This window comes from Ixodes scapularis, unplaced genomic scaffold (genome assembly GCF_016920785.2).
Source record: "Ixodes scapularis isolate PalLabHiFi unplaced genomic scaffold, ASM1692078v2 PGA_scaffold1__304_contigs__length_218370807, whole genome shotgun sequence".
Classification (NCBI taxonomy): Eukaryota; Metazoa; Arthropoda; class Arachnida; order Ixodida; family Ixodidae; genus Ixodes; species Ixodes scapularis.
In genome coordinates, this window is record NW_024609846.1 from 88,234,756 (window position 1) to 88,251,705 (window position 16,950).

The following is a 16,950-nucleotide window of genomic DNA, read 5'->3' on the forward strand; positions in this document are numbered from 1 at the left end:
AGTAGTTCAGCGAGCTAATCGAACACTTCGAGAGCACTATCGAGAAACCTAGTAAAACGTTTCGTTATGAACTACAGAAATGGATATCTATCTGGATTATATCTGGATTTCAAGTTTTCGGAAGTTATTCCTTTGTTTGCAATCTGGATCCCGGGTTTACAGAAACAGATTTTGAGCTCCACTGTAATCCAGACAGTGAAAGTTATACCGGTTTTTTTTCGGTAGGGTTATGTGACTGCATTCTGCGTGTATATCGCTCCGCGCGGTGTACAGGCGGCACGTAAATCACGTGACAAAGAGCTAGGCCCACCTGCGGGATCTTGAAGAGCCTGAGAAGGTTGGCCACCTGGATAGAGGTGACGGACGAGGCAGCGCCCAGGACCCCCGAGATCATTTTCTGCTTCACCTGCTCGGGCGTCGAGCCGTCCGAGCAGCGGTACGTGCCGTCGTCGATGTTGCCCATGGAACCTGCACGCAAGCAACACGAAGAATAAGTTCAACACACTCTTAAGACTTTTTTTTTGTTTTTACCGACAGATTAAGATATGCAGGGTATGGCTTATTATATTAAAGCATTTATATGTTTCACTGAGGGCTTTAACAATGCAGGGCGTGGTTTATTGTCTTCATCCACCTTGGCCCGTCATTCGTCGGTACGGCGTTGATAACAATGATAATATATGATATGATAATAATATGCTCAGGACTGGCCACGCCTTACGTTTCTTAAGTTGTGAATGAGTATTTAATGGAAGGGCGTATGCACCGCGGGCACCCGGAAAGCTCATTAATGCGATCTAATAAACTCTAACAAAATAAAGACAAAAAAGCAACGTTTTCAGGCTTTACTTTACGGCCACACGCGCTAATGTTTTCTCGCGTGCACAACTTTTTTTTTTTTTTTTTACGGTACAGTTTTGTGTTTATTAGTCGCATTCCGACCAGTTTTAAACGATTATAAAGCTTCCGTAATGTGACTAAAATGAGGCGGTTTTCGTGATAAACCACATCCAAGGGCAGGCATAAATGTTTCACAAGTTCAGTACAAAAAGAAGAAAAAATGTTTGGAAACGATCCGGTACAGCCGAAAAACGCCGTGCTTTCCGCCTGCCAAAAGAACAAAACAAAAGAACAAACGTACCCATAAAAAAAAAATAACTATGGCAATTTTAAAAATAGTAACCCTGGAGCGAGGGGTCAAAAAAGGGACGGAGAGCCACGAAACTCCGAATTATGTTTGTGAAGGTTGTTCTTTAGTCTCTGATGTGCCAGTACCTTTTGTTCAATTGACCGCGCCATGTCTTGTCTACCGCAGACGCAGGGCTTACTTCGATGCGGTACTTTGGTCACATAATTTGCTAAACTTCCTTCGTATGTCGCTCGCAATTATTGACTGCGCCTTTGTTCTGCAAGGAACGTAGAGGAAAGTTTATGTTTAAAGTACGAGCCCCGCCTGAGATATGACAAAACAGACCCAATTCGGTGTTTATTTGATGAAGTCAATAATTCGTTCCGACATTCTGGTACAGGCTACTTCAAAATGATGGAATGGATAGAATGCTCGATGGGCTCAAACTACAAATATGAAATCTGTGAATAATAAATAAGCCATTCAAATGTACGCAAGCTCATAGCAATAATAAGAACCCACACAATGAGAGATTACTCACAAGGTCACATGGTGCAGTAAATTACAATCATAGAGGAAAAACAGTCACTCGGTGCCGTGAGTAATCGGCGTGACGTTGAAAGGACGATGCGTGAAATTTATAATTTTAATTTTATTGCTCAAAGCGCACACTGTGGGGGATCCCAGGGGAGGCCGCTGAAGTTCTCAATCGAAAATATGATTATTTCTTCTCACAAATCAAACATACAGCAGCGACACGCACGAAAGCAAAACAGAAGGGATGGGATGGCGGAAGAGTGCCATCCGCGCTCCCTGGTTCTCAAGGGAGGTTTCCGTTTCCATTTCATTTGTTTCTCGGAGTTTTCCGGCATGGTGTTCGGCGAAGAAATTTTCTTTTCTTTGGAATAAAGTGTTTGAAAAATCTCCTCGACGTTGCCTTAGACAGGAAAGTTTTTCTCAACTTCCTCTATTTGATATCCGTTTTGGGACGGGCACCGCGTTGTATAATTTACACCCGAGATGTGCTTTGATTTTGAGATGTAATAGGAATTCAAAACTTTTGAGATCTGTGTGTGACTAAGAGGAATTCGTCTCTGCAAGAAGACGGAGAAATGGTGTTGCGACGAAGAGAAGAGGCGGTCCCGGAGAAAGCTCTAAAACGACGTTTTTCGCACGGATGCCTTCGGAACATTTGTCGAGCATCTATCTGTGTTTGCACAATATAAGCGGATTTCTGTTTAGGTCCGCATTAGACACCTCTAAGATTGGAAGTTTCTGGTGTTGTTAGGGAACAGAACGTTTAAACATTGGAAGTTTCTGGACTTCACAACGCCAGCAACTTTCAGCGTTAAAAACAATGAACTTCTTCTGAATGAAGTTCCAGACTCAAGGATAAGGGCTGTGATTCGAAGTCGAGACGAGCCGGCGCTTGAGTAATCGGTTGCCCGAAAACTTCGGATGCTTCGACGAAAAATAAGAGCGGAATGCGCGAGAGTTTACGCCGCCCGAATGTTTATCCCGAATCGCCGGGCTTTCTGAGATTCGCCGTCCGCGCAACCACCAGCCACGGTTTTTCGGGCTTATCGAACCGAGGTTTACCAGCGAGGCCGCACAGGACATTCTAAATGCTTAAGGCATGTTTCTGAAGCCCGCCATTAATTGGCCCTCATTACCGTACAGGCAATATTACGACGAACGGCCGAACTAACTTTTAGCGCTTCACTGAACCCACTCGGGCCTTTCCCACGCCATCAGGAAACTCAAACACTTTCCAAGCCACAAGTTTACACGCAGTTTGTTGCTACTTTGGTAACAGTGAAAATTTTTTCGAAATTTCATACTTGTAATAGAGACGGGTGACAGAAATTGAGCGGATACGCTTATTATGTTGACATGTAAAACAAATGATAGCTGATTCCGAAACCGAAGAAGTGGGAGCGGCACGTTCCATCGTTAAATAAGAACACTTTCTAGCGGCCAAAGAAAGCCAATTAATATTGCGTATCGTTCGCGTGCTAAAACAATACAAACAAAAACAAAAACAAAAAATGGCGACGAACTCGGGAAAACGCTCCATACTCCGTACAAGTTGATCTGAACGCGTCCTATCGCGCACGGGTAGAGGAAGCAGACAAAATAGTTGAGGCGGAACGCTGCAGACATGACGCATGTCCTAAACATGTTTACATTATGAAATGTGTGACAGACAGCTTCAAACACAGCGTCTGCAGACTGTATGGTGTATCGCCAGTGCGACCGCGGGTTTCGTTCACCAAAGAGCCTATACGGGGAGCAAGTCGTCTGCTTCTTGCACAGGGGCTGCGATGATGTCAGAATGCCAAACTCTTACTGGATGATGCAAAAGAAATATAGTGGGTAGACGCGAAGGCATCTAGCATTGAGGTCTGCCCACTATCTTTCCGATCAAAGCCAATCAGAAGTCGGCGTCATTCAGACGTCACCGCAACCCCTGCTCAAGAAGCAGACGAACTTGAACTCCGCATACTTATTGCATACATATATACTCGCGGATGACGCCGGAGCTCGGCTGCACGATGCCCTGAGGCTATACGGCACATTTGTCTATACCCACCATCTCCGCCAATAGGAGCTCGCCGCCATGACGTAACCGTATCAACACCTGTACGCTACTCATTACAAGTAATGAAATTACTTGTAGTCGATACTTATTTGAGTAATTTTGTATTCATTTGAATACATTTTTTTTATAAAGTAATCAGAAGAGTAATATGATAATATGTGGAAGTACTGAAATTAATCGTAAACGTTACTATTTTTTTTTCCTTCCCGTTTTAGTGGAACCCTTTGTTTCTATAAACGTTTTCTGCCAAGTAATCTTCAAAACAAGTCTCTGAGGGAATGATGGTACACCGAAATCGGTGAATTAAGACGATTAGTAGTTTATGGTTTGGTGATCCTAATCCAAGATTGGGATGTACGAAAGACCCATTTTTAAACGGACTGAAAAATCTGTCGATCTGAAAATATGATGTTATAGGAAAGGTAACGGTTAGTTTTCAAGTAACGGCCAATTACTTTCCCTCTCAAGTAGTCAAGTAATTCAATACTTATTTCTTTAAACAATGAGAATGGCAATTTTAATCGATTACTTTTTTCGAGTAACGCGTCCAAGAATGCCAAGTATCCTCGGCCTCTGCGCAGGGAGTAGGAGAACTTGCTCGCCTCGTTGACTTTTGCAAAACTTTCTGCAGCCAATATGTGTTTTGGTCGTCAAGGGCACAGAATGCATTACAAGGTCAGAAACGAACGGGCAGACTTAGCTTGACACGCACAGGTTTTGGTCACGAGACGTTGCCACATTTATTCGTGCTAAGCAACTAAGATCTGAGCGTCGCCCCGAACAGACGAGCTGTACCGGACATTCGCGTTGTACGATGAAAAGACACGAAGCTGGGGAAAAACGTTACATAGGCCCATACACGCGGTCGCCTTTGATTGGGTTCGGCTGCGTTGCATCGAGAAACACCGCGTCATCCGCGTGATTTGTATGAAGCGCGGCAAACGATCGCCGATTTGCGAGCTGCGACGGGCTGCCCATCGTACAGTGCCGAAAGCTTCATAATTTCGGGTTTGAGGCTAGAAAAGGGGGGCAGAGCGACGCTTAGGGATGCATGCCTTAGAAAATTGTGACAAGATGTACAGTCGCGAGCGATATGAAAATGTGCTGGCGAGTGCGTGTCTCCAAAAACCTCCAAGCTATCGAACGCGAAAAAAAAAAAAAAAAAAGCTGAGTTACCAACGAGGCTATTGTGTGAACAAGCGGCAATTCAGCATCTGCTCGACTTTTATCGCTACTCCGCACTTGGTCGGAAAACGATTGCGGAGTCAACACCGATAGTAGTAGCTCTATGAAATAAAATATAAGCCGCTTACCGTCATTTATCTCACGAACTTATTATCAAACGCCCGAAAAATGATCACTCAACACGCCGGCTGGGTGGATTCAATTGTTTGATTGTGCCTTTTGTCGTTGAGCGCCTCTATATTCGGCAAAAGCACGATTCGCTGAGCGAAAGCCGGTCAAACGGGGTGTAAACATACAAATATTAACAGCCGCTGAAGCCTTGATACTGGTTGAGCTTTCTGATGAGAGATAGCGCGGCACGCCTTGTAAGCCACGCGCTTTGCTGTTTTTTTTTATTTACTTATATGTATATATATATATGTGATCTGCGTCAGTACACTGCGGGTCCGGCAGCGCTCATTCGCGTGCCATGGCTTCTCTTCACGGCGGCTATCGAAGTTTCTTCGCAGAACAGACCTTGACCAACCGAATCTAAAAAAAACGAAGAATTATTTCTTACAGCTTTGGTGACACAGTTCGCTAGCATCTCGATAAACAATGTGACCCACGATGTAGTTCTTGCTTTCACAGCAGCCTATACTTTGTTTCACTTTAAGCCCACACGTAGCCGACGCTACGAGTCGATGGGATCAATCAAACAGCGTGAAAGCTGCGGTCGATGGGATCAATCAAATAGCGCGAAAAGTGCCAGTCACGTGGGACTTCCCTGTACTGTAGCCCCCTATATCTGACTAAGCGTGGCAGATCGCCATGAGAAACGGCCGCCGAAGTGGAAAAAGTGGAGCGGCAGACAAGGGATGGGAGGAGAGCCACGTGACTGGCGCCCCGCTGCGGCGAGACGCCGAAACACACTTCTCCTGAGCGAACAAGTGTGTTTGAGGTCCTCCCCGCTGCGAAAACTGTGCGCTAACGTCCAGGTTCCCCTAGAGTTCCTCGATATGCTTCCCCGAAGGGAGAGCAGAGTTGCGCATTTGTTTTCCCCGCGCCGCCACGCTGCTATTCGCCGAGATCCATCACGTGAGGAGCAAAGCATCCGGCGCCGTGCAACAAAGCCACCTTTACGGTCGCTCCGCCGACGTTGCTCGCGCCCAGGCGTATGTTCCCCTGCTTTCGCCTCCTTCTCTTTTTCTGGTTTCCATGCGCGGCGGCGTGCGCGGCGCCGCTATTCGCCGAATTCAGTCACGTGACAAGCCAAGCATCCAGGGAGTGCAAGAAAGCCGGCGCTACGGCCACCCGCCGAGGCTACTACCGTAGGCAGCTATATACAGGGTGATTTCAGATAAGATCGACCAAAGGGTGGCTGGTCGACATTTTTAAATCAACTGATGTTTTTATATGACATTGTCTAGTGTCTGGTATAAACGAATCCACACTTAGTTTTGACCAGAAAAAAAATTTGGAGACAAGAAAAATCGTAAGGCAGGGAGAGGTGGACAGTTGCAATAACGCGCACTGATGGAGGGGGCAAGTTTGAAAGTGAATAATTAAAACAATAAAATTAGGAGAATTTTAAAACTTTTTACAAACAAACTATGGGTACAACTTGCTTGTAACAGAAAGTAATAATATTTATTAAAAATTTATTTAGTTTTCTAAAAATTGCCAAGCATGCCTGCTCGAACGACAAATGGCAAACTTTGGAAATCTGTATCTCATGAAATAATTTAATCATTATTACATAACTTGCAGACATTATTTTACTAATATATGGCTATTATTGAAAAAATAAATAAGGTATCTGAGTGACACAATAGTTACAATATATTTAGGCAAACATGGGAAAAAAATCAAACAAAGAAAAATTCCAATGCGAATAAAAAAAAAATACCACCTTCGATTTTTTTAAAATTTGGGTACCCTGTTATACTCTATTTCGGCATTCATTTCTATTAAAAACATGTTGCATCATTGCACTGTGAAAGAAGAAACAACTCCCCAAAGTAGGGTCCTTTTTCAAAGCCTACACTTAGCAGTGTCCTATACAAGAAGTGACTCTGAGTTCCAGTTTCATGAAACTTGCACAAATCTTTTATATACATTTATTCAGATGAGGTCATTGATAAAAAGAGCGATCGGTCACACAGTAAAAGGGAGGAGAAACTATATACAGCATTTTACATAAGCGTACAAAGTGGTATCATATTAGAGACTAATGATTTGAGAAAAGATGATGCAGTGTGAAGTTGTACCTTCCGGTATATTTTACATCTAGAGTAAAATAAATAACTTTACTTCCACACACAAAAACAAAGATATAATAGTAAGATATTTAGGTTGGCTGTGTATTTACGATTACAAACAATTTCAGGTGACGGATGCCATAGTGCCTAACTGGAGCAGCTTCGATGCTCTCGGTGTATGAATGAATCGTGGCAAGCCGATATATTTTATCCTGCTCGAGGATAACATTTTGGGATTTTTTTTTATAGTGATCAGATAAAAATTATTAGTAACCACCAACAAAAACAGTAGGTTAAACACCCCGTGAAAAATGTGATAAATAAGATGTCCCTGCATTCAAAATGAGCAGTCCTTGGGAAATCAAATTCGGCACTTTACGCTAAGGTTTTCCTCGCTGTACCCATTTAATAAAGTTGCTTCCAAGCAGATCCGACTGTCCGTGCTACATATACGTCACAGGTCCCTTCTGTTGATGACTTGCTGAGCCGCCACGCGTGCCAAGACTGAATGCCAGGGAAGGCGCGCACCGTCAGCCACTCTTCTTTTTTTTGTTCACGATACCGAACAACCTCATTTTCGTCCAGATATACAAGATGCACGCCTTTCAGTTTCTTTGATAGAACGCTCACCATTGTCCTGGCCGTCTGAATTGCGCTTACTGAACGTTCTCTCAGGTTGTTCAGCGTGGCCTGGTGCTTCACGAGTCCGCCAACTCCGTCACATGCATTTTTCCCATGTCCAGATGCAGAAAATAACCACTGGGCTTGTGGGCAATCGTCCTTTGCAAATTGGTGAAGCTGGTAGCGATTCTTGAAATGACTGGCGGCGCCGTCACTTACGTACGTCACGTACGAGTATACCGCAACGTTGTCTTCAACCCACTCCTTCACTTTTTCTAGAGCCAAGCAAGCGTGAGCGGCGTCGTGACACAGGTCCTCACTGATGATGGCAAAGCTGTTTGTAGATTTTCTTGTCGTCACTACACATGTAAATATCGAAACTTTTTTTTTCCAGTGATATGCTTGCACTTCGTCAGGAAGCACGATGGTCCAGTTTTCAGCAAAGTCAAAATGAAAGACAATGCTCCCGCGTTGCATGCACTGTTTTTCATCGTAGATCGCTTTACCTTGCGTTTGCTGGATATGGTTGTGAAGTACCCAACTTCCAACCGTCACTTGGATGACTTTTAGGAAAGTCTCAGGTTCCAAAGTTTTTTTCACAAGGTCGCCGGACTCCCATGTTGCAAGCACAATCTCTTCATCCTCCGGGATGTCAAGTTCCTGGAGTGTAAGAAACTGGCCTTTTGGGCAGTGATCACAGTCTCCTTGAAGGCACAGTTCTGTTGCTAGGTCGCACAGAAATGCCGAGTTCATTTCACCAGTGTTGAATGTTGAGCCTGTAACGTTCTCTAGAGCGGCAATACAAAGATAATAATTGGCGCAGCGCACACAAACGCACACTTCCTGGTGTGGAATACATTGGACCCATCAAGGGCGCAACGAATAAAATTTCGTTAGCCCAACGCCGGAATCGGGATGCTTGTCTTTGTATATACGGAAGGCCTCTCGTATTGAGCGTGTCATGAAGCGCTTTGGCACGAACGTTTTCTCTCCGTTGAGCATGACAGAGATGACGTCCTTCTGGTTGGGACTTTGGCGCGAACATAGTAGCTCGTCTTTCGTGAAGTACTCTAGGGCAGCAGACAGGTTCTCAGGGCTCACCTTGCACCTCGTGTAAGGATCCGGCTCATACCACACGCCATGCTTTTCCTTGAGTTTTCGGGATTTACTGATGAGGTACATTGAGGCCTGTGGAATCATCTTTTGAACCTCATTCTTCGTCAGTGTTGACGGCAGGAGTGTAAGCAGTTGACAACGTTCCCGGAGAGAGGTGGCGGTTTCAAAGGCCTGCCGAAAGTTGTCCACCCACTCAGTGCATGTGGAGCATGTTGGTTCGGACGACCCCGATGGTGCGTCCCTGTCGTACGCAATACGTAGCCTTGAGCGTATATTATTGACAGCAACCTGCTCCAGTTCTGTCTGCTTTCTCTTGACATAGGCAGGCCTGTCCCGACTTCTTACGACGCTTGGTTGTCTCAGCGGCGACACATCTGTAGGAAGTATGCTGCGATTTAGATCTTCAATTGCTTCTTCAGCTGGCACAAATATGTCAGGGCACTGCTCTGAGCTTCGCATCGAGATCTCCTTAGTGATGTGCATGAAGCAATGGTAGCACAGGTAGTCCGTCGCACTCACTTTGGTGGAACAGTCAGGCGGAAGAATTTGCTTCAACGAGTTTAGGTCCAACTTGCCAACACTTCGAAAATTCCGCTGCTTTGGTATAGTCTTTTTGTGTTTGCAAAAGTAATCTGCACAAAACACTCGTTCGGAGCTCCAGGACGTCTTCATAATGTATACATAAATAATAGAAATCAAACCCCAACTGATGGCATATAATTGCCAAGTGAAAGAACTACTGGGTGCACAAGTGACAAGTCCGAGGCTGAGGAGCTCACTCATTGCAAACGTACATTTGAAAAGAGAGGTCACAACTGAGGCTGTCGGCAAAGCTTGATCCACGTCAAAGGAAGAAAGAGGGAAAGTCTCCAGACAAAAAATTGTGGTCAGCGGCCTTCGAAAAAGACTTTCCGGAATCGCAATGTCGTCCCTCCACGCGCTGATATGAAAGCACCCGAGCTTCTACCACGTGGTTCATGACGCAGCCTGAGCCATGTCGGCGACCGGTTCGCGAGGGGTTGGCGGTGGGGTTACGTTGATGGTCACTCGGATTAGCCCTTGCTGTACTGAGCTACCGCCTGCAGTGCCTTATCGCCGGCTGGTGTCAACAACGAGAACACACACACCCTGTCTACACCAAAACTACAAGCGTTCACCGCACACGCGTCGCCGCCGCTTTTAAGCTTTTGTGAAATTGCTTTCTTTTGCCGCGGAGAACCGCCTTATCTTAACTACGCGCCTGAAATCCTTACAGGCGGGCGTACACAATATCAAGCGTTTCGAGAAATGCCCGTGGAGTAGAACTATGGGAAAATTCGGAGCCCGCGATGTCGATATCGTCGCCGTTGTGTTAGTACGCCGTCGCGTACTGCAGTCCCCCGTTGGGGGAGGGGGGGGGGGCGGTCTTACTACGATAACATGGCGACAGCGTTTACACTCTATGTATTTACGCGAGGCTCGAGTTTTTGGGGATAATGCTGCCGGTTGGTGTGCCCCTTTGTGTCTGATATTATCGCCCTTGACGCCAGCGAGTGAGATGGCGACAGGCATGACTGCTCAGTAAACAGGCGTCGGCGGCCATGTTTTGCTGGTTGAAGCGAACCCCCTTGTCCTTGACAGCGAGCGGGGAAATGCGAAAAAAAGATTGTATCGGCCGTTTGGCCAGAACTAGCGACGAGTGTCGTCTGCGGTTTCCGGCAACTATTTTGCCATAATCGTGAGCTTAGCGAGGAAATGATTTTTGCTAGCCACAGAACACTACCACGCAGAAAGGGAATGCTTGAACATGTTTTTGTTCTGGATATATATCAGGGATATATATGAGAGAGAGAGAGAGAGAGATGAAGGTAGAGCGGAAGAGGGAATACCATATAGTGTCGCAGGAGAATAAAGTAAACAAAGTTCCTAGTGGCCGATGGCTGCATGATCTTTTCTCGAATCACTAGTCCGTAATATGATACCTCTTTGTACACAGTAGTTTCTCCTTAATTTAAGTGTGTGAACGATTTCTTTAGTTATCATTGGCCTCATCTGAATAAAAATATATAAAAATGTGTGTTGGTTTCATGAAACTGGAACTCAGAGTCAGTTCTTGTATAAAACACTGCTAAGTGTAGGCTTTGAAAAAGGACCCTACTTTGGGGAGTTGTATCTTCTTTCTCAATAAAATGATGCAACATGTTTTTAATTAAAATGAATGCCGAAATAGAGTATAACAGGTTACCTAAATTTAAAAAAAATCGAGGGTGGTGTTTTTTTTTTATTCGCATCGGAATTTTTCTTTGTTTGATTTTTGTTCCATGTTTGACTAAATATATCCTAACTATTGTATCACACAGATACCTTAGTTATTTTTTAAATATTAGCTATATATTAGTAGAATAATATCTGCAAATTATATCATAATGATTAAATTATTTCATGAGATACAGACCTCCAAAGTTTGCCATTTGTCGTTCGAGCAGGCATGTTTGTCAATTTTTAGAAAAATAAATAAATTTTAAATAAATATGATTACTTTATATTACAAGCAAGCTATACCCATAGTTTGCGCCTAAAACGTATTAGAGTTCTCCTAATGTTATCGCTTTAGTTATTCACTCTCAAACGGACCCGCTCCATCAGTGCGCGTTAATGCAACTGTCCACCACCTCATGCATTACGATTTTTCCTGTCCCCAAGTATTTTTTCTAGTCAAAACTAAGTTTGGATTCGTTCATACCAGACACTAGACAATAACATATAAAAACATCAGTTGATTTGAAAATGTCGACTAGCCATCCTTTGTTCGATCTTATCTGAAATCACCCTACAGGAACTCTAGGTTCCCCGATAAATTGGCTCTTTGGTGCTCTGTGCTACCAGAACCTCGCGCTCCAAATCTGCAACCGGGCACTCTATTGCTCGGTCGTCGTACTGCCAGGCTTTTTGAGTGTAGAGGAGGCCATGCCTGCACATGTTTGGTTCAGCGATGACCGGACACGTAGAGACACCTGACAATCACCATGACGTTGCGCTTTCGACGATTTTTGATTGGTCCCATCGGCTCGTGGCATCGGCTGCGTCTAGATTTAAGGTGAAACAAGTAAAGTACAATGTAAGCTTAAGAACGGTGACACAACCATTTGCTTTGACCCAGAAAGTGGTTGTTTATTTCTGTGCACACGGCTGCTTTTCTGGGAAAGCTCAGTTAAAGGAGTAGGCATTGGCACGCGGGGCATACGAGGCAGGGATGTCATGCATGGTTACTCGCAATCGCAACGCCGTCAAACGCACCGAGACGCTCTAAAATGCAACCGTGTGTAGGGGTATTTACCTTTACTGGAATAGCCAACAGTCTGTGACTATGACTCTATTTGGCACTGCAGAAAACGATAAGACTGCGCTCGTGCCCACGCTCTGCAGGCACAAGGGCGCCCGGCCATTGCTACGAGTGCACTGAAAGACATAACTGTTTCCTGGGTGAATTATATAAAAAAGCGCACATGGCGCATGGCCCATAAATTTTATGTCCTTACGTTAATTCTATTTTTTTTACAACCATCCTTTCCGCGTCACTATCGTTTATTGCGATAATAAATTCTTAATTCCAGTACAAAAAACAATGCAAAACGAAGCGCATATATTTTCCGTCGGAAGCGAACCGCTCCGGAACCCCCTGTTTCGAACCGCACAAAGAGAACGATTCCTTTTGTGTCTGCGTGTGTTTATAGGTATTATTTATCCCGAATTGTTCCTCGCCTATAAAAAAACCGGCTTTATGATTTTTTTTCTTAACTGCTCAGTTTCTTATTAGCTTTATGGGGAGAATATCTCTCATTCGTGTGATTTTTTCATGTATTTTTGATATCGCCTAAATACATATCTTTTTACGTTTTCTTTTTCTTTTTTTTCTTTTACCTGTTGGGACGTTTCGTTCTGGGGCATCCCCGTTATTTTTCAATGGTTTCTACTTTACCAAAAGTTTGAATCCAAAAAAGGTGCTCCGCAGATTAAAAAAGCATCCCTGTTTAGTCTCCAAGAGCTCTCCATGAAATGGAATCCATATTTAAAATCAATAAAACGCGGAAATACTCCGGAATATTTGGCGATGGTACAACAGTCTTACTGGGACGCAGGTAGAAATAAGAAACTTCAGACGATCGATATTTTAATACTAATCCGAAAAACAAAAAAAAAAAACACGAGCAATGATATTTTAACTAAACAAATAAATAGTACACCGTCGCAAGCAGACGGGGAAGTTGACAAACGGAAGCCGCGGATCCGCGTTAAAGATACAATTAGGCCGTAGATTTTTTCTTAATAAAAAAACACCCATAAACATTCGATGGTGTAAAAAAACAAATTCGGTAAAATCCGAAAAAAAAACCCTATTTTTTCAAATTCGTTGGTGTCAAAAAATACCAAACCGGATTAAACCGGAAGACACCGATTTCTGCAAATTTTAGCTCCAGCTGACTGTTTTTGTCGAAACTCTTGCCTCCACTTCTAAACAATTATTTTTTCTTGAAATTATTTTTTATTTCACTAGTAATATTGTTTTAGCGTCCGTCCGAAGGATATAACCGAAATACACGGAGATTTGAAGACAAAAAAAAAAGACACTGAAAACCTTATCCAAACATCGAATGACTGGAGCTGCATGGTATTTTGCCCCCACTGCTAACATCACCGATATTGTGTCGTTTCAAAATGTTCTTACTAATATCTGTACTTTCTAAATTCTTTTTTAGTTCATCTTTTTAAGTTACTGCCTTGACTGTATTCGAAATAAATATATAAAGACAGAAATGCCTACAGCGTAGATAGAACGCAAAATTAACGCATTTTGAGCACATCAACAAAAGCAAACATGCTTAAAAGAGTACTCCAGAGGTTTTTTGAGCTACCTCAACTAACCATATTTTCCGGCTCCCTGGCCTTTACCCTCTCCGGTATGCTCTTTAGTATCACGAAATTTATAATAGTTATTGTGAAATCGGCAAATGAAAATGATGCAAAAACCAACATTGAAATATACCCGTACTTTTCAGCGCCATGACATCAGTGGCAGGCAAACTTGCCAGTCGAGCAAGCAGTTTAAAAAGCAGAATATGCCAATCATTTGTTCCGTGCTGGAGCGCGGGTACTGGAGCGAGCTTTCAAAGCATTTATTTGACACCATGCAACTGCTTCGAATTTGTTGGAAAAAAATTCTACAGTCCAAAGAGTGAACCCTTGCCTTCCACTGACGTCAGTTTTTCGTTGTTGCCAGTAGAGACTTTCAGTTTGAAAAACATGGTGCGAACCAAAACTAAAAATTCAATGACCTCGCGAAAAAAGCATTTTGACGTAGTATTTGGGAAACAAATTTAGCGATGTTTGTTGGTAAGTTTGGCAAAATTTCAAAAATTCTACAGTCCAAAGAGTGAACCTTTGCCTTCCACTGACGTCAGTTTTTCGTTGTTGCCAGTAGAGACTTTCAGTTTGAAAAACATGGTGCGAACCAAAACTAAAAATTCAATGACCTCGCGAAAAAAGTATTTTGACGTAGTATTTGGGAAACAAATTTAGCGATGTTTGTTGGTAAGTTTAGCAAAATTTCAAGCAAATCGGAGGCAACGAAAAAAGCTGTGGAGTAGCCCTTTAACTAACACTGTTTTTTTTCCTATAGTAACATCCGGGTTAGTCAGTCCCCGCAAAATATCCATGATAGTGCGCATTTTATAGAAGTCAACAGTTATCGCTAGAAAAAACAGAGAGCAAAACAACAGTTATTATAAAACCACCAGACTAGACGAAATTATTTTGAGAAAACTGAAGCTGCGAGACGCGACTGTGCATCGTGTTGTGTAGACAATTTACAGTAAACTAAAATCTCCGAGCCCAAGTGTGGATCGAAACGATGGTAACGCTCGACAGATCACTAACCAGCAAACAGCCGTGCTTTAAAAAATATATAGTTTAGTTATTTTGAGTGGAAAACGCTTCTGTTATGGCGCAGGTCTGGCAACCGTAGGCGCTCCTTTGCAAGGCTTGATTCAATTTAATTGCTCAATTTAGAAGGGAGAGTTAAAAAAAGAAAATAAGCTGTTTCTCTTTATGTTCACCATCTGAAAATATGACAGGTTTAATAGAATTTAAAATGAAAACGGAGTGCCGTAATTGGCTAACATTTTCGTTAGTTTTTAAAGCCAATTAAAAAAAACAAAAAAAAAAACAGGGAAGGGGCTGGACCTTGGCATTTGAACGAACTTGGAGAAATCTTGCAATAATTTATGACTATTTGTGAGTTTTTTTTGTTTTATTTTTCTTTGGTATTGAGTTATTAATTGATGTTCCGCTTGGTCTTGCCTCTTGTCTTTCCTTTTCTTGACGAGGAAGTTTCTTGTTCTTGTTTAGAATTTCCGTACTGGATATATAAGAAATTGAATTCGAGACAACTTAAAAATCTTATTCTTTTAATGTGTTTTTTTAACTATCAATGTAGATCTGTGCATCTTTGTACTCTCATGTATGTTTTCATTTCAGTCATTAATTATCTTTCTTCCTGTTTTTTTTCCCTTTTTTTTGGCGGAAAGGGGGCCGGGGGGGGGGGGGGGAGCAGAAATTATTTTATTTCTTTGTTGTTTAAAAAAAAAGATTAATGATTATTTTCTTCACGAGGAGAGTTTTCTTTAGCTATACATACTCTGGTATTTACATATTTAAATATTTACATATTTACATATTTACATATTTACATATTTACATTTTCCCACGAAGGGGAAGGGGAAGCTTCCTGTTTTCGTATTTATTTTGGACTGTTCAAGTGTTTTTATAAATCTTTTTTTTTTTTTTTTTTTTTTGGTGGGGGGAAGGGAAGGGGGGGATTGAAAGGTATGAGGTTGTGTCTTGAAGCCGACACTAAATATTTAGTCTTTTATATGGGCATTACTTTTCTTTTCGTACGTTGTAGGTTGTTGTTGATTGGTCTTGATGTGCTGTTAAAAGATATAAATTTATTTTCTTTATTTTTTTTTTCACTGTCTCTTGCTCTTGTTCATTCCTGTACATTGTAGATCAGAGAGTAGACGATGTTTTGTTCCAGTTTTGTTAATGATACTTTCATTATATTTGGTGAGAAGCCCAGAACCTTGAACTAGTCTTAGGTGCTCCTAACCTGTTTCTTGGTGTCTTCTCAGTTGGTGGCTGTTTCTCGTGGTTGGTTGAAGGAAGCCCGGGGAATGAAACTGGCTCACTCCCCCTTACCTTGCTGTGGGTCTTCCTGACAGTCAAGCAAGGCTTGACTGTCAGAAGGGACTCAAGACGGGAACAGAACGCGGCAAATCCTGAGCGCTGACATTGGTGGTTTGGACAGAAGAAGAATAAAGAGATAGACAAAAAAGCAGGGTAGAAAAACTGACGATACCTTAGGCGTGTTCGGTTTACCGCGATGAGTGGAAGTTGTAGTCAAGTTCATTTACTTTTATACAACGCGCGACGTCGGTGTTTTCGTGGAAAACTAGAAAAATCTCTAAGTGCAGGCATTGCAAGTATTTTCTTTGTCTGCATCTTGGTGTATATAAAAGTGTCGCGAGCAAAATGGTACAACCGACGTCTGCGCCTATGCACCGCCGTTCCGAAGCGGCCGAAATGCGTGGGACTTTCCCTCTGTATTCTCCTCAAGAAACGTAGTTATTAGAAAAGTCCGGTTTCTGGCGGAGCATTACTGAATATACTTCTTTATGCGGTGAATAAAGACATTTGTGAGTAAATTTTATATTAGCTCACTGGTATTTTATCAAAACGTACACGTTTCAAGCGTCTAAAGCATAGTTTTTTCCTCCGAGAACCAAACCTCGTAAGACCTTCCTGTGGCGCATGAATAATGCGCAAAACTTTCTATTGTCTTGATGTGATAACGAAGATTAATATATGCACCTTATGCTACAAGACGGTTTAGAGTTGCCAGCATCAAGATGGCGGTGTCCAAAGGCCGTAGTTGAGGGCGGGTTCGCGGTAGCTTCATCGCTCAGCCCCCGTGTCGCAAGGGGGGGGGGATTTATTTACCTTTATTTTGGACTGCGACGCAG

General features: G+C 42.9%; 1 protein-coding gene across 1 annotated transcript in view; it reads right to left on the reverse strand.

Moving 5' to 3' along the window:
* Window positions 1–16,950, reverse strand: part of LOC8039230 (metabotropic glutamate receptor 6) — a 223,672-nt gene that overhangs the window by 131,441 nt on the left and 75,281 nt on the right. Inside the window, exon 2 of the mRNA XM_029972728.3 lies at window positions 311–468. Coding sequence (XP_029828588.2) covers window positions 311–468 — 158 coding nt within the window. The remainder of the gene's footprint in view (window positions 1–310; window positions 469–16,950) is intronic.